This window comes from Anabas testudineus, chromosome 14 (genome assembly GCF_900324465.2).
Source record: "Anabas testudineus chromosome 14, fAnaTes1.2, whole genome shotgun sequence".
Lineage (NCBI taxonomy): Eukaryota > Metazoa > Chordata > Actinopteri > Anabantiformes > Anabantidae > Anabas > Anabas testudineus.
Window position 1 is genome coordinate 11,741,185 of NC_046623.1, and position 25,673 is coordinate 11,766,857.

General features: G+C 39.2%; 1 protein-coding gene across 4 annotated transcripts; it reads right to left on the minus strand.

Moving 5' to 3' along the window:
• Positions 1-1,221: 1,221 nt before the first annotated feature.
• On the minus strand, positions 1,222-25,530 carry arhgef12b (Rho guanine nucleotide exchange factor (GEF) 12b). 4 transcript variants are annotated; one of them, XM_026371354.2, is made up of 38 exons: positions 24,870-25,530; positions 17,604-17,695; positions 16,169-16,267; positions 16,012-16,061; positions 15,685-15,742; positions 15,068-15,258; positions 14,089-14,166; positions 13,819-13,938; positions 13,088-13,207; positions 12,623-12,748; positions 11,854-11,952; positions 10,301-10,411; positions 9,516-9,614; positions 9,373-9,415; positions 8,771-8,876; positions 8,500-8,637; positions 8,352-8,384; positions 8,031-8,145; positions 7,717-7,822; positions 7,272-7,505; positions 6,985-7,129; positions 6,652-6,812; positions 6,413-6,559; positions 5,968-6,053; positions 5,516-5,641; positions 4,935-5,049; positions 4,726-4,826; positions 4,506-4,583; positions 4,303-4,378; positions 4,048-4,215; positions 3,794-3,881; positions 3,631-3,702; positions 3,454-3,548; positions 2,978-3,250; positions 2,573-2,818; positions 2,257-2,456; positions 1,868-1,940; positions 1,222-1,752 (listed from the first exon to the last, which is right to left on the minus strand). In XM_026371354.2, exons 1-38 carry the CDS (start codon positions 25,010-25,012, stop codon positions 1,739-1,741), a joined length of 4,425 nt encoding a protein of 1,474 aa, XP_026227139.1. In that variant the 5' UTR covers positions 25,013-25,530; the 3' UTR covers positions 1,222-1,738. The 4 variants fall into 4 exon arrangements, with proteins under 4 accessions (XP_026227139.1, XP_026227137.1, XP_026227138.1 ...); XM_026371352.2 differs by having other exon boundaries at positions 1,223-1,752; positions 2,978-3,274; XM_026371353.2 differs by having other exon boundaries at positions 1,223-1,752; positions 6,652-6,815.
• Positions 25,531-25,673: the final 143 nt, after the last annotated feature.

Here is a 25,673-nt window from a genome sequence, read left to right on the forward strand (position 1 = left end):
GGTTAATAGAGATGTAATAAAATATAACAGTTTGACATAAAAGATTAACTTTTAACCTGTTTGAAGCGTTGTGTTAAAACATCACGATTGCATTATGTAAAAACAGGGAAAGAAAAACAACACACAATCCATCATAATTATACACTATATTCCTTTACATTAACAATCCTTTTTGTTTAAATATACTTTTTAGGTTTGTCTTTTCTATTAGTTTATATTTAGTCCAACAATCTAAGCCATAATGTCGTCTGTGCAGTCATGTGGCCAGTGAGCTTGTCAGTCTTTTCGGTTCAGCCATGAAAAGTGACGTGCAGAGGAGTGATGAGTGAGTCTGTGTAGCTTGTACCAAAAGGCAAAAAGCCGAGAATGAAATAAAACAGGCTGGCGTTACAAGATGAGGGGGGCGTTTGTGAATAGCTTGTTGCAGAAACAGAAAAAATAGAAGAACAGTGTAGAAAAAGAGGGGAAAACTGCACTCGGGTCAGTCAGTCACCTCACTCTCATGAGTGTAAACCACTAAATGTGCACACATTCTGAGGAGCTCTATTGTCTAGGGTGTAATGTGCTGCATGCAGTATCCAAACTTACCCGCTCACTGCAGTTTTTGGCACATCATCTGAACATAAACCTCCATCTGTCTTTTCACTCTAGCCTCTCTTCACTCTCTCTCCTCTTTACTTATTTGTCAGCGTATTTGAGTTTGGCTGATATTTGGAGACTTTTGCAATGATCTAGACTTTCCACACTGAAACTTTTCCATTTGTTTTTCATATGGTGCTACATTCAAGTGCTATAGGAAGTAAAAAAATGAGGAGATAATGAGTAGCTAGTGTTGCTGTCAGACGCTGCAGGTTTGCAAGCATGCCAATTATTTGCTAGCGCCCTTCCCCCCCCTTAAAAAAAGAGCCCATTAATCTTGAAATGACATGTGGAATTTGGATTTCAGGTGTTTAAAGGAACTGTTTTTAGTATTTGCTTTCTGAGAAGACTGAGATAAGAACATGGACTTCAATCCTATGTTCATATCGGCTAGTGGACTTGTCAATACTGTGAACTTCTGGAGGTTATGTCCCACCTGGTGAAAAGACCTACAGACGTGTGTCAACAAACTGATGAATTATATATTTAAGCATATTAAACCATATAGCGTGCCGTGCTATATATATATATATATATATATATATATATATATATATATATATATATATATATATATATATATATATATATATATTTAGAGAGAGAGAGAGAGAGAGAGAGAGAGAGAGAAAGAGAGAGAGAGGTTATATTTTAGCTCTTATAGCTGATATTTACATCAAGCTTACAGCAGTGCTCTGATACCTGAACATGTCAATCTACTCATGATCCTCAGAGAATCATTCGGGTCAATGTTACAGTCTTCACGTCTCCTTTCTGTTCTGAATGCTTCTCTACTATACATCTGTGTGCCCTTCCTTGTCCATTTCAAATATCCAGTGTTTAAGATAATTTATGCATTTGATTATTATTATAGCAAAAAGTGACTGAATCATCCTCAAGTAATTCCACAGCGTCTCTTGTGAGGAGTGGATCGGCTCCTGTTGATCATAATAACGTCGTCCTTAAACTGTCACGTGTGCCCAAAATGGGAGATCAGACAATACTGGGAGCAGTGTTCAGTGGTTGAGGATTTATCCAGAACAAAGTGAAGTAATATAAAACCTTGGCTCGTACAACAGAGAGAGAAGGAAGTCTTCCATCACTGAATCCCATCTGAAAAATATCAGAGACAACGTGTTTTATTGTGTATGTGCAAAAGACTGATGTTGATTTGCAGAGAATGAAAATTTGTTAATTGTTCCAAGTAATTAAGGGACATCAAACACACCATTATTGTCGTCTGAGTCAGTAGCCGTATCACTGAGTGTTTGTCGCAGTTCATTGTATTTCACCTCCACCTCCTGTAAACGGATCACGCACGAAGCAAAAGTACAGTTACAACAAGCAAGAGGAGCCAAAAAACTAACGAGGCAACATGTAAACAAATGTAACAAACAATGTTCTCCTGATGAAGATTCATGCAGCATATTTTCATCAAAAAGAAAATAAAACAACTCAACTCAGACCAATTATGAAGTCAAAAACAAATAATGTGCAGGTACACACAACTTATTTCAAATCATTTTTTAAGGTTTTTATGAATAACTACAGCCCTTTGTTTTAACTCAGAGGAGCCGGTGATTTCAGAACCAACACTGTTGGTAGCATGCGCGGTACCTTCAGATACTGCAGGTCAGCCTGTAGGAGGCGCAGGTGGGTCATAAGCTGCCGACTGAGGTCGGGGCCGCCGCCTCCTGTCTGTGACGAGGAGGACAGCAGTTTCCTCATGTCGATCCCTACATCAACTCCTACTCCCCCATCATCATCGACACTGCTCTCCTCAGAGCCCACACTGAAATCCAGAATCATAAAACCACCTGGAAGGAGATGCAGAGCGGGAACGATTCACCAAACACATTTTTTCATAAGAAACTAACTATTCAGAGTAACAGGCAAAGATTCACGTAAAAATTATTTTAAGTGATTCCCTCACCGTTGCGTTCAGTTGTCTCAGACAGGCCTGTGTGCCCAGAAAGGAGCGGCGGGTCGTCTTTCTGCAAACTTGCAGATCCTTGGCTCTCTTCACATGCAGCAGAAAGCCCCTCAGGGCTCCCAGGGAAAGAAGCACTCAGCTGACACGCAGCGACACCAGTCTGCTTCTTCTCATCTGTCTCCTCTTTCTCCGCCTCTGCCTCTCTGCTCATCATGTGGTCGAAAAGAACTTGCTTCAGCATTGCCACTGGAGGAGAAGATGTGTCAGAGTACAACTGAGACAGAGCATCTGCAAATCTAAGCAGATTAAACCCAAACTACCTGCCTGTCTAGATAGCACTAATAGAAAGTTAGAAAGATGTCTTTTTAGATTTTGTGTGAACTGAGCCTTTAACTTGGAACTTACACGTCTGTAGAGCATCTTCAGCTTTGGAGGCGGGTATGCTGAATGAATTGTGCTCTTGACTGTCAATGGCGATGCCCCGGCGGGACCCTTCCTGCTGCAAGAACGGGTGTCTCTCTGCTAGTTGCCCATCCAGGAAGGCTTCGAGCTCAGCTTCATCCACCTCTTCTTCCTCCACTTCTTCCTCCTGTTTTTCAGCCACAGGCGGCTCCTCTTCCTCGTCCTCTGACTTCATGCCATCGAAGGAGTTGATGCTCGTCGGTGTAGTTTGAATGTCTGGAGAAGAGGTGGAGTCTTTATCTGGGGTGTTTTGAGATTTGAAGATAAAAGGTGATTATGTATGACAAAAAAAAACACATTTTAACTATGAAAATGCAAATAAATAAATAATTAGAGCTATGATGTAGTGTATATAAACTAATTGCTAACATTCAACCTCTTTCCAACATTTATAGAAAACTGTATGCCACCACATCTACCTGTAGAGTGGATAACTCCACCTAATATCTCATTAGGTTCTTTGGTTGTGCCGGGCATCCCACAGTTGATGATCTCAATAGCCTCCTGCTCAGAACTGGGAAACACTCAGATTAGAAACTATTTTTAAAAATCGAACAACATTGTCAGTAAACAAACAGTCGTGTAAGTGGACTCACTCCGATTGAGCTTTGTTGCTGTGAGGTTTGGCCTTCATGGCCTCAGCACACTGTGTGATCAAACACTGCCACCTGGAAAAACAAAGTTGATAAAGCAGGATGAGACAGAAGAAAACAGAAGAAAACAGATGACATGATGCCATGTTTGTGGCGCAAGACTCACAATCTCCGATCGGACACCGTCTGAGCCGTCAACTCATAGATTTGAGCCCCGTTTTCGGACATGGACAGCACGAAGAAAGACTTTTTGTCTGATGATGACAAAAATGCAAACAGTGGTGATTATGCATTACATACAGTACCTGTATAAACAGGGATTCATGAATACACATTAACTATGGTGACAACAGACAGAGGCGGATACAAATGTTCAGTACAACCGCAAAATACAAAAAGTAAAGTGACTGTAGTTCTCACCAGTTGCTACTGGTCGAACCAAGACAGTGTTGAGCTTAATGACAGGGCTGAAGGTGTTCTTGGCGTCAGTGGCGCTGACCAGACTCTTGCCGTGGAATCTGAGGATCAGACGCTCGTCCTGTTTCTGCAGTAAAACCAGAATGTCCTCCAGGAGGATTGTGTACAGCTCTGGAAGGAAGACACTGGTGATTTAAAAACTGTATGTGTGTATTTGGAGATTTATACAGAGTTGTGACGTAAAGATTGTTTATGTACCAATCATCTTGTCTTTATTGACTTTCCAGGAGAGAGGTCCTTCATGTATCATCTTCCTCTTAGTCAAGTCCAGATTCTGCATGAAAAGAGTGAACTTTGATTGTAAATACAAAAGACAGTGCAGCTTCATTTATATCCACAATTTACAGAAGGGAAATCCTTAATAATGTTGAGCTCATTACCCTACTAGGCTAGTTTCTCACCTTCAGCTCCAGGATCATGGGGTTTTCACTTTGTTTGAGAGATGAGAGGTCTAACCTTCTCTGATACTCCTCCAGCCTCTGTAGAGAAACAACACCAATTACTAAATGTTGCTTAACCCCAGAAAATGAGTTGCTTTTCGCTGATGTTATGCTCCCAAATCCCTAAATGTCCAGAGTAGAAACCCTGACCCCAACTGAGATACGTTTTACTTCATTATACCTGTTTATTCTCAGCTTCTTTGACAGCCTGGTTGACGTGGTTGAGGATCTTCTTGCAACATTCTGCAGCTTTCTTCACCTTTTGTCTCTCCTCACCATCCTCTGTTAACAGATTAACAGGTAAAACCAAAAATCAGACTTTCTCTTTGGTAAAGTACCTTTTCTGTTACAAACATGATGAGCAAAAATACTTTCAGTCAGTATTTATACCTGTGTACTTGGCAATATTGTCCAGTAGAAGTGGATATTTGGTCACTCTCTGCATTTCCACAGGAATGATGTCTTTAAGCTGCAGCCTGCGACACAGACGGTTGGTCTCAGCTTTCTGAAGAGAGATAGTGAGGTGAAGTAAGGAGAATTATACAGATACCCTATGATGTAAATTTGTTTTTGTTTTATTCTGATATTATTATTTTACTATAAATAATAACATAATAATAATACATTTATTCAAGAGTACGCCTATTTATTCTTGACATTAGCAACAGTAATCAATTAAAATAAAGAAGCAAGTGTGGATGATTTTCTCAAATCCTTATTTCTGACATCAAGAATAAAAAAGGAATTTATTCTGAATGGAAAATGACGAGCTACTATGATTAGAGACGGAACAGAAGTTCATATCCATTTTGGTAAAAATACATTCACTATTTCCACATGCACAGTTTGCACAACTAGTGACATTCTTCTCCCATCTGTCCTAGCCTGCAGTTTAGTGATTAATGATTATTTTGCCAAACAAACAAACTCCCATGATGATAGTCGGTTGTGGTACACTCTGCTGTGCTAACCTGCAAGAACAAGTTGAACCTCTGGTCTTTCTTCTGCCTGGTCTTGATGAGCTCCAGTGCAGACGGCTGGTTGCTACAGAAAGTGCCCACTCGTATTTTAATCTTCTCCTCTTCCTCGCCACTAAACTGCAACGAAGAGCATATATTTGAGTTATTTTCTTTTGTACCTAACATTACCCAAAGTAATTTAGATGCATGCAATGGTATAAATATCACCTGTATTTGATGGACACATTCATAAACAAAATGCAATGATTTAAATTCACTTTCAACAGTACCCAAAGTAAGAAAAACTACGTCCCATTGCAAAGGGAACTAGAAGTTTAGTAGGTCTTAGATCAGGTAATCCTTATATAAAATACTATCATGTCTGAAATGTTTAATGACTGCCAACATTAAACTTTGTCCTATGTTGAAGCTTTTAATTTGTCATGAAGTGAAAGAGGTCTTACCCACGACAGGAGATCATCTCCGATCTGACCGATCACTGACGTCTCGTTTCTTTTTCTGATCGCCATCATTTGCTCTGTTATAGAAACTGTGGAGCACAACGAACAGAGACTGTAAAATACAAACAGTCAGTACCTCATTGGTGTAATTAATAATATTCAATCATTAATAATTCACGCAGTCACTCAGGTCATGACAACTGTGTACTTTCCCAAATCAAATCACCCACAGTGGAAGACCAAGGAATTCATTTGCATTGAGGGCAGATGATCTTTCTTCCTACTTTTTTTCCACAGGCACTTTCAGCAACCACATGATGTTTGGTAATGAGTCACATCTGCAGCATTCACTGATAATAACATAATTATAATTAAACTAACAAACACATCTCAAAGGATTCTATGATTTGTGCTCAGTCCTCTGTTGTGAGTGTTGATATAACGTTACCATGCAGCTGAATGATTTCTTCAAGGTTGACAAAGATGTGTCTGATGTCTTCTGGAGGAAGGATACTGTCTCTGCTCAGTCTCTGGTTGAAAACACAGTCCAACGCCTTCAGCATTCGCAGGTGGGCGCGCTCAGTGTAAAACAGCTCTGAAGGTGGACAGACACATGCATATAAACTGTCGCATGTTTCATTATTTTAATGTCACGTTCGAAAAAATTGTGAAGCGTTGGTGGCTCACCATTGATGACTTCCTGCCGTTTGATCGCCTGCGGCGTCAGGCTTGCCAGGACACCTCGACTGACCAAACTCTGCCAGGTCAAAGGGTCTTCTTCACACTCCACCTCACCTCCCAGGTCGTCTTCACTCTGGATGTCAGCTGAACACTGCACCTCCATCCTACTGCTGAGGGAGAGGGATACGTAATATGATACCAACTTATTGTCATATTCTCTGCGATTTATTCGCCCTGTGAAAGTCATTAAAGCACAGCTGAAATGAATTTAACTTTAACTACCTTTTGAGCAATTTTTCAAGCAAAAGGTACAGAGTAAGCCATTTAAACTGCAATTACCCAAATGTCTCCTGATCTTCCTCCTGCTCAAGATTGCAGGGGCTAAAGTCAAACTGAGTGCTGGTGGGACTGAAAACATTGTCATGGTGGTCACCGGGCTGCAGACTCTCACTCAGTTTGGGCTGAATAGAGAATGGAGACACGTCTGTGGAGGAAAGAGAACAGAACAAAAATTCGGGAATTTAAAAAAAGGAACAACTACTTTAGTTTAGATAAATATTCATGTATTTTGAATGTATTTAGTTCACTGTGAAAAAACTAATGACACTAATCATTTGTTTTCTTACTGGAGTCTGAATCATGTCCACTTGTGTCTGAGGCCTGACCAATGGGGGAGCTCTGAGCAGGGGATGCGGTGAAAGGCGAAACATGGGCACTGGTATCTGATCCCTCACTGAGCTGATTTCCACGGATCCGTCCAGAACTCGAGGCGGGAGAGTCGGGCTGCTCGAGTATGCTAGACGCTGCCTGACTGAGCTGCTTCGGAGAACGCTGCTTGTTCATCTCGACAGCCTTACCAACTGCACACAAACAATCAAGTATACAGTATCACATACAGTATACTACTAATTTCTTTACTGCCTCCAGTGAGAGTCGAAATGTTTAGATTTATTTTCATAGTAGAATGCTTAATGGAAGCTGCAATAAACAATGTCTAACTCTGCATTTTAAATGTTGAAATAAAAAGTGAGTAATAGTTAAAAGAAAGTTTAACTGTAGTTTTATCCTCACCTGATGTTGAATCCACTCTACTCAGGCGCCTCGGTGGAACAAGGATGATGGGAAACCGAGGCTTTTTCACCTTTTCCTCACCCTCCTTCTCAGACTTGATCGTTTTCTGCTTATTGAAATCACATATCTCTTTAAAATATTTACCTGACTTTACCTGATACTGTGCTATTTTGAATAAATGATTTATAACAGTGGAGTGGAGTAGTCTATTACACTAAATTTCTTTAATTAGTTTACATGTTTTTACATTCCCTATGGTGAGAATAACTAGCTTGCTAGCTAGATGGATAGATAGAAAGATAGTGGGACTGCACCTTAATCTTGGGTAGGAAATTAATTCGCACTCGCTTATGCTCAAGGCCCCGAGGCTCCTTCACTTTCACCCCGAGGTGTTTCATGTATGTGAGAATCACATACTGCATCATTTGGCTGCAAAATGTCATTCACATAATAAAGAAAAATACAGATTATTTAGGATATGCAGCATTTTTGCTCACTGACTAGATGCGTTTCTCCAAAACTTCATGCACAGTAAAATACCTGAACTGAAACTTTAGCACTTCTCTAAAAACTGATCTCACAGTGCACTGCAGCTGACTTATGATGTATTGTTATAAAATTCCCCCTCTTCTTACCACTTCTCCTCTTCTGAGGGCTGTGACGTCAACCTGCAACAAGCAACCTGGGGTTACTACACACACACACACACACACACACACAAGTGTGCAAAGAAAGTAAGAACTGCACATATATTTTTGTTAATGTGTGTGCTCAGCGACTCACAGGATATCCTCTATCTTTGAGAGGATGTGTTCAGCACAGGAGCACTCCTTCTCCAAGGCCTGTTGGTCTTTTCCTTGCTCTATATCCAGCTTAGACAGCTCATCATCAGCGAGAGTGAGACCCATACTTCGCTTTTGTCTGCAGACATAAAAATAAACACAAGCCCACCGTACATCATGTAAAGATAATGTATTATCTTCCGGCAATGGATATGCAAGAGATTTCTGTCAGAAATAAAAGTTAAATATTTTTAGAAAGGTTATACCCCTACCTGAAGTCTTCCAGGTTCTTGTGCAGGTCTGCTAGAAGTGAATCCTGTAACATCTGAGTGTACTGTTTGCAGAGCTCCTCTGGGATTAGCTCCAGCCTTCGCTTCTCTGTGTAGACACAACCAAAACAATCAATCTAGTAACATCTTATTGCACCTCTTTTCTCTAACACGTCAAATTATGCAACTATTTATCCATTGTTGGATAAGAAATACATACATAAGATAAATCGGTAAAGATACCCAGTCTGCAGTAAAATACTGTAGACTGAAGGTACAAATCCACGCTGGTGGATGGTTTTGCAAACAACAGCACAAATTATGTATTAGTGACACTCTAGTGACTGTCAACATAAAACAGTTACCTACAGATAAGATCATTTGTGGGATCAACCATATCAATGTGCAATCAAGTGTTTCCTATTGATTTAGCTGTAGGCAGTGTAATCCCTATGTTAGACCATCTGTGAATCAGAGAAAGAGCTTAGAGTGGAGGGTGATGTGGCTACAAGTTATAAGATAACCAAATATAACATTTTTATGGCATTGCATTTAGTTTACCAAAGAAATCTGAGATTGATTTAACCATGCATTTTATGTCATACCTAGTTCAGTTGCAACTGTCTCTGGAACTGGTACTTTAAGATTCTGGGGGAAGAAATGTTCCAGTGAATGAGACATCAGAAGATTGGTGTGGAGCTAAATAAAATGACTGAGGAAGCAAAAACAAAAATTTATAGAAACTCACAGCTGTTCGATCTAGAAAGAGTGAGTGGAATTCCATGAAGAAGCGTCGGCCTTCTTTGGAGCTGATTTGCTTGTGCATCTCAGCATAGAGATAACAGAGCTATAGCAGAGAGATGAGGATGGACAGAGCTTAATACTTTATAAAGAGCATTTTGTAATTTAATTGCATCAGTTAATCTCACATCAATAAAGGTATCCCTCAGGGCGCAGTCTTTGTACCACCATATTTTTATCAAATTAGTGTCTACTCTTATTCATTTCTCTTTTTTTAGCATATTATTATATGCTTGTTATCATACCAACACTAATTACACAATTAAAAAATATAATGGGCTCAAGCCTACTGTCGATTGATGTAGGAAATGGCTACATTTAGTTTTACTTTTCAAACTTCACTTAGTTACTGTAAATTTAGTGATGTGTTATAATGATAATATACAACATTCTTCTTATTTGCATCAAATCCCTAAAAGACCAAAACCAACAATGGCAAGTGTTGCCTGTGTATCCAAATATATACTTTTCTGTGCTACTAAACTCTATTGTTGATCAAAAATATATAAATTAAAAAAGTAATTCAGTAGACAGTCTCTGCATGGAATTTGTCCAAAATAAGGAAAATATGGATTTACCTGTAACATCCTTTAAGAACAGGTAAAGTCCCTGGCACATTGAAACAAATTTCTATATACAGGAGTTTTGGTAACCACCCACAGAATGTAGACCAAATTATTATTGCACCTTGGTTCACATTCTGTATATGTGTGTGTGGATTTGCATATGTACCAGTGGTGCAGGATCAAACTGCGAGACAACATGATGAAGGAAGACCGAAAGGTGAGCCGGCCGAGACTTAAGCAAGTCTATACTCTGGAAGCAGCTACACTCTCCATTAATCTGACAGAAAGAGAACAAATTATTAATTTGACTTTATGAAGGTTATTTATTAAAATTAACAGTACATTTTGATTATATTTTAAATAAGCAAAACTAAATCCCTATAACCTGAGAACATAACTCTCAAACAAGTTTCAACCAACCCAAAACAATAAATCTTTTGTGAAACTTCACATTACATGTAGGAATTTAATGAAGCACATTCATTGTCTGTCCAAAAATAAAAAGTCACCACCAGGATTTAACTAAACAAATGGGTAAGAGCCTCCTATTAGATAATTACTGCATGGATGATTATTTTTCAGCTGGTAACAAGTTATGTAACTCTAACTGATGCAGTGAGTAGCTTTTTATTTCATAAACAACCATGTTGGAAAACACATCCTGTTGTCATGGAAGAAGATGTTAATCTGTTTCAGAAGGGTCAAATTATTGAAATGCATCAAGCAAAGAAAACATCTAAGGAGACTAAAGAAACTACTAAAACTGGGTTAAGAATTGTCCAACGCATTATTAAAAAACTGGAAGGATAGTGGAGAACCATCATCCTAAATAAAAAAATGTGGTTAGAAAAAAATCTTGAATGATCGTTAGCGGCGATCATTTAAACACTTGGTTAAATCAAATCATAGGAAAACAACAGAGGAACTCACGGGTATGTTTAATAGTAAAAGTACGATTATTTCAAGCACAAAGCGAAGGGAACTCAAGGGATTGGGACTAAATAACCAGCCAACAACAAATTATTCTCTGGAGTGATGGAAGAAGGTCATGTGGTTTGATTAGTCCAGATTTACCCTGTTCCAGAGTAATGGGAGCATCAGGGTTAGAAGAGAGGGGGGTGAAGTGATGCACCCATTATTTCTAGGGATTACAATAAAAGCCTGTGGGGGCAGTGCTATGATCTGGGGTTGCTGCAGTTGGTCAGGTCTAGGTTCAGCAATGTTATGTCCCTAAAGAATGAGTTCAGCTGACTACCTGAATATACTGAATGACCAGGTTATTACATCAATGGTCATATTTCAAGATGACAATGCCAGAATTCATCAGGCTCTAAATGTCAAAGAGTGGTTTTAGGAGCATGACACATCATTTTCACACCTGGATTGGCCACCACAGAGTCCGGAACTTAACCCCATTGAGAAATTTAGGGATGTGCTGGAGTTGATTTTGCACAGTGGTCCAAATCTCCCAACATCAAAACTAAATCTTGGCAAAAATTGAATGCAACTCTGGAAGGAAATAAAGTGAGTAGAGCGTGCAGTAATCAAAGCTTGAGGTGGTTCAATTAAATATTAGAGTGTGAATTTTTCTTTGCACGGGCAGAGTATAAGATGACCAAATCAATCATAGTTTCCATATTTTCAAATTTAACACATATTGATCATGTTGATTATATCTGCTTATTTTCCAATTATTTCTCTCATAGCTTTTCATAATACCTGCTCTTGTTGAGAGTCAAAGTAGTCGTCTTCTGCTCCGATGATCTCAGTGTTGAGGAGGTATGGACGGCTTCCAACAGTGCAGTGGGCACTCAAGTCCTGAGAGGCATATTCACAGTTAAATACAGATATACATACATAGACAAATACATACAAATTCACTTTTATATTTGCAAAAAACAAGCTAGTTGTTGTACTGTAAAACAAAGTCAATGTTGTTCCTTTATTTCCATGTCTTTAATGTGATGCAGAAAATGGTTCAGATAATTTTATTTTAAAGATTTACCCTGAGTATTTGAGCAACTGCATAGGAATGAAATGCCTATTTAACAGAATTTGCATCTCAAAACAAGTGAGATAAAGAACAGCATCTCCAAATAAGCCACTGAATTAATGTTAGTTATAAGATTTTCCAGCGTTGTTACCACCACAAATGCAGGAATGATAATATTGGTCTGACAGTAACCACTAAATTTTTTGTTAATTCATCTCTGCTGTCACTCTTGCATTGCATTTGATGTCTAAATGAGCCGAATGAAATGTGTTAACAATTATTGGATGGATTGACATAAAAATTTGACATCTATAATCTTCTCATGACGAAATTCAACATTATTAGTTACTCCAGTTTACAACGTACACAACTAAAAACATTACCATCCGACTTCTTCAGTTTTGTAGTTTGAACATATCGTCAAAATTACAGTAATTTTACAAAATAGAATTGGGAATGGTACTATAATGTGAATGTAATGTGAGCATATCTTACATTGTCAGTGGTGTCCTCAGTATCGGGAGACGAGCAGAAGTTGAGTCCATCTCGCCGGATGATGTTCGGACTCTGACAGGGCGTCTCTCTTTTGGCAGAACTCTCTAGGAGGGGGTTGCTGTGCATCTAACAAACACCCAAACAGAAATCCACACCACATACACTTAATACACACACAGAACAACACAACATTTTAGCCAAATTGATTGTTTAGTCTAGTGCTAAATACTGGGAAATCCCCAGAGATTGGAAAGTAGAACCATTTCATTGCTATTTATAGAAGCTGTGATAAAAAGATTATTTGTTATTACAAAGTCTGTGTGAGCAGTGTTTTTAAAGAAGCTTCCTCTTGTTTTACCATCAGAGTGTGGGTGCAATCTATTATTCAACTCTAAACTATATTATAAACACAGACACTCACACATGACTCACACAATGACTGATGTGATCTGTCATTATACCCACATTGTTAGTCGACCGCTCGTCATTACTGGTGTCACCCTGTAAGGATGAGTTCTGTTGATTCACAGGAGACCTGCTGTCACCCTCCTGAACCTCACCATGCCTGGACACAGTGGCTCCATCCTAAAACACATAAAGACTTGGTAATGGTCTTATTAGTTAGAGTCCTGATAACAAAATAGCCTGCACTGACCTGTGTTAACCTGACAGGAGTGGAAGATTAACACAACATACAAAACACACACACACACACACACACACTGTGTGAGAGAATATTAAGTAAATTGACTGAACGCTTGTTCTCTTAAATTGACAGAATTTGTACTTTGTGAGAGAAAGTCATATTCTTGTGCATATTAATTTGCTTATTAAGTATTTTTTTTAAATAAATAATAAATATTATTACTGCAGATTAATAGGCAGTTAGATTGTTCAGCTATTCATCTGTTCCCATTGAAGTAATGTCTGTTTTTATTTTAGCACACAAGTGTCACTTCTCCAAAATACTCAAAATAACACTCAATTTCTATGCAGAATCAATTCCCAGAAGCTGCAACCACATGGCATATGGACTTACATTATCCTTATAACATGAGGACAAATTTTACATTGTGAGAAAATAAAAAGTGTATTCGGTGTGTGTGCTTGTGTGTGTGTGTGTGTGTGTGTGTGTGTGTGTGTGTGTGTGTGTGTGTGTGTGTGTGTGTGTGTGTGTGTGTGTGTTTCTATAGCACCTGTAGGACTGCTGCTGCTTTGCTGAGCTGCTCCTGCAGCTGTGAAATGTGCTTCTTTGACTCCTGGATCTCTTTCAGTAGTTTAGGTCGTGGGTTTCGGTCGTATTCCTCCTCCTTTGCCTTAGCAAAAAAATAAATCCAAATGAAGCCCAATATTGAAGAAATAAAATAAAAATTAAAAAGACTAAACAATAAACAACTTTCCTTCTCAGCAGTCCCTTCACAAATACTTTGTTAACTACAACAATTGTCATTGTCTCATATACACACCTGTAACTCCTGGTCCTGCCTGGTTAGCATCTTTTGCAGGTTTTCGACCTTCTGGCTGTGGATGGTTTTGTTCTCACCCTAAAAGAGGAAAAATGAGGAAACACTGAGCTGAAAAAAAACCTCATAAAACATATTATTACATAAACATTCCTGCAACAATCTAACAATGTGACAAATGAGAGAAAACCTTTGAAGACAACTATGTGTCTATATATGTAAAGAGAAGTGATATGAATCAGACTGAAAGTGAAAAAAAAATGAAGAACATGGGAATACTGAACAGTTAAAGCACAATCATGTTCTTTGTATTGATGTTACTAGTTTGTCACATTCGGTTTTTAGAAAGAGGAAAATTCATTGATACTGTGGAGCAGTTTTGTTAAAGCTAGTAGTAATGGACTGAAACGGTGAGACTAAAAATAATGAGTCGTACGTGTTTAACCAGCCACATCACTTCTGACATCATGATCCTTATCGTCGCAGTTTATAATAACATCCTTTCAATGCATTAGGGAAGTTAAAGTTCACCATTAAACACAGTTAATGTGAGCATACTTACAGTGCGTTTATGAAATAACACCACCTTTAACAAATTAAATTCACCTTCGCATTCATTGTGGATGAGGTTGATAAATTTAGTAGTTAAAAATAAATACATAAATACTATGAGGCGACTTTTGAAGGTGAATAGTTGCCCTTCGTCTTTTGCATTTCTGTAGTAGGAACCGCAGGTTTAAACCAAACCAAGCAGATATGAAATCATATGGGTTCTCACATCTACTGAGAAACTTCCTGTCAGACGTCATCTGGAATTCTTGCGATTTTTATGTATTTCTTCAAAATATTTACAAGCAGTAAATGTTGTAAGAGGTAAATGTTGGTGGTGGAGTGTTCCTTTAATCCAATCCTTAAGGTAGAGGGTTTAACAGATGTTATACGTGGCACATGGATAAAAGAATACTTGTTTCCTACTCCTTACCCCATCAGGCTGAGGGGAGGCGATGTTTTCCTGGAGGCGGCATTGCTCCCCACGTGGCAGAGCAGGTGAGTGGGGCACTGAGAGAGACGAGGGCAGTTTGACCTTTCCCCTTTCTTCCTCATCTTCCTCCAAGGGAATCTGAGGGAGGCCCGGAGGCCTCCCTAGCACTGTCAGGGCTACATAGGAACCCGCTGCCAAAGAGGAGCCGTGAGAAAAGAATGAAGGGAGGGTAAAGAGGCAGAAGACTGGAGATACATGTATAAAAGCACCCAAGCCACCATGAAGAGCTGATCACCAAAACCAATTCAGAGAGAGAGAGAGAGCTCTGTGAGAGATCAGAAATGATTGGAAAACCCCATCTCTAAAATGAAATGTCAATATTTATCTTACACAAGAAATGAAGGTTTAAACAGGTGTGTCTAAGCCCATCACAGTCAGCTATTGTTAGTGAATGCTTTGCTTCATATTTTACTTAATAAAGGAATTTTTTTATGTCTTTAGTACCAAAAAGAGCAGCACGCACTAAAATAGTTTCTTAAACTTTGAAATCAGTGAATCAGTGGAATTTAAACGTGTTATTGCACGTCCTAAAGAAGCCATTAGAAGTGCATACTTACATTTTATTAGCTTTACAACCTCTATGTGGTTTGAATGTGTAACCAAGGTCCCATTAACCTGTCAGGAAACAATTGGGACAGAGAGAATATTTAACACATTTAACAATGACGTTTAAAAAGTAAGGCTGTTGATCCTTTAAAATTTTGTTAATAATCTTGTCAATAATCTGTCCTGTTTGTAATTAGCCTTCTTTGATTCTAGGACCCTACATGCTGCTGCAAATATCCAACTGAAGGCAGTGGTAGGTCAGGGATTTTGTGAAAAATACAACATATGAATCTGAGACTTGAGATCAGGTGTAAAACACTTAACACAATGAATAAAACCTTAATGATTCTATCTCCTGTCTGGACCCCAGCTCGCATTGCGGCTCCATCTATAATACAAAAAACAGAGTCAGAGATGTTTTTGCTGCACACAAGTGACAAGTGTGTGTGTGTGTGTGAGAGAGAGACAGAGAGAGACAGAGAGAGAGAGTCTCACCTTCTTTGACCAGCTGCACAAACACAGGGTTGTCTCCGCTTACTGTGAGCCCAAAACCATTTTCATCTCTCTGGATTATTACACAACGCTGGACAAGACCTTTAATTTGTGCACGCACGCACACACACACAAGCACACACACACACACGCACACATGTGCACGTTAACAACACACACTGATTGGACAAAGATTATATTATATCAAGCTTCATCTTCTGCATATCCTTTACACATACATTTCAAATACACTATGGCCACCCGTAGAAAATGCTGACAGTGCTGACTAACTAATGAATGATGTTTTCCATCCTATTTTTGTATTATTTGCCTTTAAAAAGAGCCCTGGCACAGGCTATCTGTAATACCGGTTTTCACTTGTGGGAAAAATTCTCGACACAGGAAATGACAAATCAGGAGGCTGAAACAGAAAAGGTTTTTAAATAGCAGCCTGCTTTTTCCAACAAAAACTGGACTTGCCAACAGGAGATATTTTCCCTCTCTGGTCTCTGTATAGAACATTCTTTGTATAAATGCTATATAGAGTCTTTATAGATCTAAACGGTCCCTCCCGTTGACATTGAAGGTCCCTACCCTGAACACTGCAGCACCGCTAATTGTTACTTTGTTAAGGAGGCTGACATTGTAAATAGTTGGATATAAAAAGTAGTCCTTTGTTATTTTAAATGTCATTGCGTGACCACAACTGGACAAAAATAACCTCCATCACCTTGATAAGCATAAACATTTAAGTATCAAAAAAAAAAAAAAAAAAAAATCACTTGAACCTTGATACTAGATTCGTATGCCGAGTCGTCATTTCACAATCCTGTGAAATCGGTAAACTCTGCTGTGTGACTCTTATTCCTGCATTTTAACTTCACCCTGATCTCCTTGATTAAAAAAGGGGCCATGAGGCATGCTCTTCCTTTAGCTGCTCAGGAAGTCTAATGACTCATAAGCCTTTTCCTTCTTCCACTTCAAAGTACTATCTCAGAGAGTTGAGTGGATAATTGGTTGTGCTCTTGCCTACATGAGGGGGCTCGAGACTTCAGGGTGAAGAAAAGGGCAGGAAGGATTAATGTCAACCCTGCAACCCGAGCAACAACCCTATCAACGAGTTTCTATACACCGACGTATGGAGCACATGTATGTTACATAATAAAACAAACAAAGTTCAGCCACAACGTTAATATCAGCTGGTGCTGTTACTGTGAACTGTGATGCACAGTGTGTTCTCACATCTGTCAATATCAGCGCAAGCAAACAGCAGGTGGTGTGGCTGATCTTTTTTTATTCTTGAAACGTACTATATAAATAAAGTTTACAGATCAAAAACAAGACTAAGGTTAACTTACATTCAAGTTTGTGTTACTGAATAAAAGTCTTATTTAATTACACCTGCAACTTTATTTTCATTATTGATTTATTTTCTCACCTGTTGGGTCAAATTCATGTTTGAGGGAGACAGATGTCTTGTCATTCTTAGGTTTCTTGTCTGTAGGCTCCTTGTTGAGAATGCTTGGGGTCCTAGAAAGACATGGGGAAAAGTGAGAACACGCATACTGAACAAAAGCTTTAAAACAAAATAAATAAATATAATCAAAATGTTAATTAGACAGATCTGAGAGGTACAGAAATACTGTCCGTGTATTTGGTACAGTATTCATCATGAAACATTATCGTGAAAACAATTGTAAACACAGACAGAAAGTGCACAGTTATTCCTGAGCTCTGCTTTGACTGAAGTCACTCAATCAAAGTAGCTTTAATAATAGATGCAGCATGTTCTAATAAGAATGATGAATGTACCACTGAGTCCTAACCTGACCTGCATTTCTTATTTTAATCTATGTCATCTGTCAGCAGTAGACAAGTGACTCAGCATCTGGGATGCCTCACAAAAAGTGTGTATGCCTGATGTTTTTAAATTCCAAAGAGCAAATATGTCTCCTGCTTTCTGAGTGCTGTCTGGTAGAACACTGAAGTTAGTGAACAGTGACTCTGATCACTGGAGAGAAACTCTGATGAGCAGGTCCCCGTATCTCCTGACACAATGATGCCTCCACACTTTTACAACGACAATGTACCAATTCACTCACCAAGACTGCCAAGACAAAGGACGGTCTGCAGAAGACAACATGGATGTGCTAGTGCAGTACATGTTTCAATATATTCAGAAGTTTGCTTTGCACGTTTCACAAGGAAGGAATTCGACTCACCAGTTTTGTTAGGCCTCAAAACACACACAGTTTACATTACATTTAGTCAAACATATGTGCAGGTGATTATAAATGTGAACAATTATCAACCTGATTCACGGTGTTAATGCTATAAACTGTGAAAAAAGATGAATAGAACTTATGTTATTATAAATAAAACCTGAAAAAGTGAATAGAATCTTTGAGTTACTTCACCTCTGTGCTACTTAAGCTACAGTCTAATCATGTCTGCAATAGCTGGTCAAGATATCGTCTGTGATGGGAAAGATAAAAGGGGTGTTCACTTAATTTTTCAAATGCTGTCAGCACTACATGACCTGTGTGTCTCTGGATGTAAACAGTAACTTGCTTGGACCACATACTGGTAAAGGCTGATTCTTGATTGTCTTTGTTTCGAAAGGTTTATCTAATCCTTAAATTCAGTTCATACTGTCCTATTTAAAAGAAAATCATCCGCCTCCCTCTTGGGAGGTTAATTTGATGATGGCAGTTCATATATTAATAGCAGAGGTTTCCTCTGCTCGTCCCCCTTCAGCTCCTCCTACTCGTTCCACAAGAGGGGGTTTTGTTTGTGCTGCTGTTCCTCCCTTGGACAATGGGGGCCCTGGGCTTTTAACAATGGCTCCCACGTCAGAGCCAACTAACTATACTGTGGCTTTGTGGGACAGATTCCCGGAAACGGAGACTAGGGGTTTTTGGCTCACATCCAGTTTCCTGAATGTGGGAGAAGGCTGGGAAAGAAACGGCGGAGGGGGACGTCAAGGAGGAGGCACACAAGTATCTTTGAGGGTAGACAGAAGACTGGGCGAAGGAAATGTCTACATAGCTCCCAGATTGTGTGAACTGTGTTATCTAAATTATCCTCACAGTGCAGAGAAAAGATGAATATATAAAATCCAGGAATATCAGGAAATTAGAAGACAGAAAAGGAATAATAGTTCCTTTGTGTCAAGCTCCCGGAAGCAAAATGAAACAGACTAAACAGCTGAGGCTGATTCAACTTTCCTAGACACAACACAGTCACAATTACAGTCAAAAAGGATCTGTTGAATAGGAGAATATTAAGGTTGTATTGAAGGCCCATTTAGGAAGCCTCCTTGCTGTGGTTGGAGGAGATTAGCAGCTGATAAGACATGGCGAGACAAGGACAGACTGCATCCTGCTTTGTGGGTGGCAGCCGACTAAGTACTGCTGGATAAGAGCAGGGAATTTGGTTTTCTTCAGCTATTTAGGGGCTTTTGAATTCTAAAGTGTGTATAATCATCAGCAACAGCAATCATATCGGCACACACTGAGCTAGAGTTATCTGGAGTGCTGCAGTCCTGTACGTAAAAGTCCCATTGGTCTTTAACTATAACATTTGGTGACTCCCATTTGTTGCTCTTCTTTGGTTTCAGTAGGATCAGCATGTAAATCTCCTGACGATTCATTATTGGAAAAGATGATCAGCTTCTCACCTCAAAGATTATTTATTTATTACAAACAACCTAGACGAACAAGCTATATCCGGCTTTGACTGCATATACATGCACCATTACTCATTCCACTTATCCTTTACATAAATAATTATATATATTTATATATATATAATTATAATTATAATTTATTAGTTTATAACTGGTGTTAGCACTTTCCAAAATGAATAATTTCATGTGTGTTCCAGTAATGAATCATTGTGCATTTACATCTGACATCATTTGGCTCCGACCACAATATGACCACAAACATCCAAATTCAATTAACTTGTGAACTCTCAGGAATTATGTAATCAACTACCTCAATGTGGGCAAGAAAACATATAAGTCTCCAAGACTAGATCTGTTCTTCACACCACCACCAGCACTGTCCACACTGCAAGCTGGACCCGTTTTCCTCGTGACAAGCAAAGATACAATGATAAGCTCTTCAAACTCATAAATCACTGTTCTATTGATAGCTTGACAATATGCACGGATATATTTTCTAGGAAAACACTCTTGTGGCCTGCTTTTTCCAAGAACAGCGTAACATAATACTGTCTGTTCATTTTCCAGCAGTCTGAGATCCGTACAGCAAACATCTCAGACATAGTTTAAAGTCTGACCCAGACTCATTCATCAGTATCATTAGTCATACAATGATCAGTCTGAATAACTGAAATTATTACATCTCAACGTGAACGGCTGTGTCAGATGGTTTTTGACCTGCAATGCTTTTGTAATTTGTCTAAATCTACTGTTCTCATAGCATGTTGCTAAAATATAGCTTAACATTTAAGTAACTTTGTCTTTGGAGCTAGTGTTGACTGATTTATTTGTTCTGCACATAACCTGGAATACTATATTACTAATTATTGTATAATGTTCAGCTCCACTAATTTATTGAGTAAACCTCTGAACTATGACTATAAAGAATATTTGTGCTGGATAGTGTGTCCTAGTGCAAAACAAAAATGTCCTCAATAAAAGCCAACTCCAGGTATTACTGCTATCAAAGGAAAACTATAACAAATGAGGATTCCTTTGTCAAACAGTGGACTTTTCAGGTCACATAGGGAAATAAGTCACAAAAATGCTTTCTTAACAATACCAAGTCCACAAAAATATATAAACTGTTCTGTGCTGACCTCAACTGGCAATGGAAAAATGGCAGTTCATAATGAAGTACTCAAGGCTGGTTGAGATTCTCATCATCAGTCATCCAAGTGAGGTTATTTGGAAGTTGCGTCATGACAACTGGACTTATTTCTTGTTGGGTCTCTGCTTAAATGAGTGGTGAAACACTTCGACATTGTCCTTTAATTAAACTATAGTCACTGTGACACATTTGAGTCCTGCAATGAAACCTCGATAGTAAAAAAAAAAAAAATCATAAAATGCAGAAGAGTCACTGAACCTTTGAAGTAAATCACTCATCTCAGAGTGTTATGGTATGTGCAGTAGCATGACAGTGGACTCTGTCTGGTTGGAAGCTGTCCTGCACTGATACCAGCAGCACTGTCAGTCAGAAAAGGGCCGGGGGCCTGATAGACATTGTTTAACAGTGATGTCACCACTTCCCGTCAGAGCCCGGGCTAGGGTGGAGAGGGGAGGTGGGAGGTCAGCAGGCGGGAAAACACAGAGATCAGCAAAACAGTATGACAAAGAGGAAAAGAGCATGTCCAAAGCTTGTAGGGATTCATTATAGCGTACATGCAAAATGAGCATCACTATTACACACATAATTGAATAAAAGAAAAAAACAAATAAATAGGCAGTTATGGTCATTTTAAGTAAAGTATAAGTAAACTGAAGATGACGAGGGAGAGTTCTGTTTACATGGCCCCATCTAGTATTTGCATGATTCTCCTATAAAGATATGTACATTAAAAAGAGATTCATATCTTGCAGGCACTTGCACAAAGTGACACCAGGTATCCTGGAAAGGGGGCAAACGGCAGCAACATCAAATAGGGCAAATCACCTGTTAGTTGGTTAAAAACACAACTGATCATGTAACTGGTTCTGTGTTTTCTTCCACGATGGGCCTATTTTTAGCAATGTTTCTATGTTCCCATCTAGAATTATTCTGGTTGGTGTTTTTGGAACTGATAAAAGCAATGGCCATGGCAACAAAATTAAAACCCATGATGTCACAAACCTCACTTTTCCTTTAAAGGTCTCAAGCAGACTGCTTTTAGCCAAACTCCAGGCAAATGTACTGTGCTGTCAGTCACTTACTCACTAAAGGTAGCATGAGCCCTGTGTTCCACAGAAGAGAGGAGGGTTTTATCCCTTGACGCTAGGCAGGCAGGAGAACATGTCCCATGCTGGGAGATGTCACATCCAGACAGTAAAATATCACACGTTAGAAGAAGCCTAGCAAGCAGCTCAAACTGAATTCTCGTCACTGAGAAACCCTTGAACAATGTCCAAGAAGTGACCTAACCACTGCTGGTGTTGGCACAAATGTTGCCAAGCAACTGAATCCTTCCTGCAGCACAGGCTTCAGTAATAACCTTCAAGATCCACACATACAGTAAGTGTGTTGTTTAGATGTGAAAACCGAATCACCCAAAAAAGCAGAAGCTTCAGGAGGTACCGGATAGATGAACGGATGCAGAGTATGCACAAGGTTTGGTGAATCATTACTAAAAAAAAAAGAAAGTGCATGTCGTAAACTTCTATTTATACATGCACATCCAAAGTCTACTGATGTATTCTGTCTAAGGGCTATTTTCTGTTGACGTGGGAACCTTCAAGACACGCCACACGTCTGACAAAGGCTAGAACATAGGTGACATGGCCAGTGACGGATGGACTGATACCACTCTTATCACTGTCAAGGAGATACATAGAGATGAGACAGTGTCAGATCAGGTTGCAATATAGCCTGGGAACTCAAGTGAAAAGCTAGTCTGACACATGAAAAGCTCATCAAAGAGAGAAAATACACTTTGACTGTTGACCAGTGTAAGAAATTAAATTATAACTCTAGCAGGTTTTCATGTTGTGTTGACAGGTTGTCATTGGGTGTTGGAGGTGAACCACTGATACTCATTTAGTTTTAGGCTTGTCTACTTATCTTTTTGACACACAGCAGGCCGTTCAAATATGTCTGTATGCAGCATAATTAGAACAGTCTGCTTCCCTGTTGCTCAGAATATAAAGAAATGTTTGAAATAGCAAATCTAACCCGAACAATGAGCTACTGCGGATATATCTGTAAAATCCATTTTAGAATAGATTTTCATTTTAGCCCTGTGCTTTGGTGTGTCATGCTTTCCACTTCCACAGGAAGGATTTTAACCTGCACGGTGCCTTTATTTACACTGAAAGACGACTGATCAGAAGAGGCCCATTGTTGCAAAAAGCAGCAAGGCACATTTTCTGCAGGCTGAAGGTCAAGAAATCAAATGACTTTATTGGACTTTCTGAGGCAGTCATGTGTGCCTTCATTCTGGCCTTTCCTCAGAGGAAACTCCTGATCACCAAGTGTAAAAATATACAAGTGAGTTATGCGGGATGGAATCCGAAAAAGCTGAAAGTCAACAATTCAACTCATAAGGTTCCAAGAGAAGAGAAAGATCACTCATTTTAGGTAGGCACAAAAAACTACAAGACTTTAGCAGAGACTTCCTTAAAAAAGACACCAAATAAATGTTATGCAACCTTTTAAAGTTCAGATCAAACTGAGTATATGGACAGTCTCATGTGTTTGTTCGTCACACTGTGTTTTAATACTCTCAATCTGCAATAAGATGACACATACTCAGATGTCAAGTCTCAGCTGTTATTTGAAAAGGCCCAAATCAATATAGGAAGACTCGTGTGGAAGGCCAAAATATCACATTAACAAACACTGCACCACATTTAAGGGTCCAAAGTTATTGGGCACACATCAAACTAAATCGTCATTCAAAACTTCAGACATGAGGAGACACTTTTTGTCTCTCCATCCTGTTATGCTGGTGATGCAAACATCTGCATCCATCCTGTTGGTTGCAGTGTACCAGTTACACCGGCGGCCTTAGTTGCCAAACCACCAACAGAAACACCACCATGTTTGAAAGATGAGGTGGTATGCTTTGGGCCATGAGTTGTTCCTTTTTAACCACATTTTCCTCTTTCTATAATTTTGTTAGAGGTTGGATTTTCTCTCGTGTTTATGTCAACCTGGCCCCTTCTGTTTGAGGTTTACCAGGTGTTTGCATCTTGTGGCGAATCCTTCGACATTGTGGTAACAAATTCTGTACGTGTGCACAAATACCCTTGGGAACATTCATGTTTTGTGCCAGAAATAGGTTTTTCTTTAACACGCAAACCATTTTCCAGTCATCCACAAAACGTGTACTTTCCAGTTTACCACACCGCTTACTCCTTTCTAGTTTCCTTTTTCAGATTTGTAGCCAACTGCTGTGTTAATAGATTTCTCTGAGCCACTTGCAAGCTGCAAATTGATCATGACACTTTTATAAAATATCCACAATTCAAATTCAGTGTGCAAAACAGTAAAAGACGTATAACTGCCCAAATGCTTATGGTCTGCATTATATCCAAGACTGTGCTAACAAGTGTGTACAAGTGATGGACATGTTTCAAATGGGACATTTCAGTTTATCAGCAAAGCCAGACAGTCAGGAAACTATCACATTGTCAAGTTCCTGGAGCTAAATCCTTGGTTATGAACACAGTAATGCACAGGAGCCCATTATGGAAGGTAAACTTTCAGGGGCCACACATGAGATAAAGTTTGACATTGCAGCTTGTGATGACCAGGCAAAGCCAACACACATTCTCCAGCAAAGAGGAGAGAACCAGGCTGCTGTTGTGTTTTGTTTTTACAGAGGGAGGATAGAATAAGAATAGAAATGATCACATATCTTATATAACAGCTGGTTATATATGCATATATATTCTTCCTTCTTCTGTTATAATTTTTCACACAGTAAATCATATTTTGTTTTCTTTTCATAAACATTAGGTGAAGAATAAACACCAAGAGGTAAAAGGAGCGTGTCCTACCTGTCAGTGAGTGTCGACTGTGTGCCACTCATTGGGCTTCTCTTACGAGTTTCCAAAGACTTCACCCAAATAACATTTTCCTCATATGTCAAAGCCTTATTTAATAAAGCGGCTCCTTTCTGCTCTCTCTTCTCTGTGTCCATCCATGTCACAAGCTGCCGACGGAGAAGTTCTATCCAGCACAAAGACTCTAAAATGTTCCTGAAAAGTCCCAGAGGGAGGACAAAATCTGATCATATACGTTAATAAAGCCTGGATGTGTGTGTTGCTATTTATTTCTCCGGGGTGTGAATGTGTTTAATGAGCCAGTCGCTGTCTTCATCAGAAATAACATCTGGAAAACCGCAGGGAACTTGCAGTAAATGTTTGAACCAACTTCCACTTTCTCAAATTTCCCCCAAAGTCCAAGATGTGAAATGCTGTTTTTCCTAAGGAAATACTTCCATGATGATAGTCCGGTCGTCCTGGGGAAGAATTACGTCAAACTTTGGCTGCACAATCCACAATTTCAAACTTTCTCCTCTTATTTCCGCAACCAGCGCGCTGATCTGGAAGCGTCGCACTTTCTGTAGCATCTCCTTTCAGGCCTGTTCACTTTAATTTTCATTATCTGCACAGCAGCCATGGGATTTTCACTCCGCAGTGTGATGCAAATGGTAAAAGGAAATGCTTTGCCCCCCCCCCCCCCAAAAAAAGTCACACACACAAAAAAAAAAAAAAAGAACAAAAACCCACCTTCCATGCTGTTGCGTTCAGGAGCTCCTCGTACTTCGCTAAACTCTGTAACAGTGTTGCAAGAAGTGG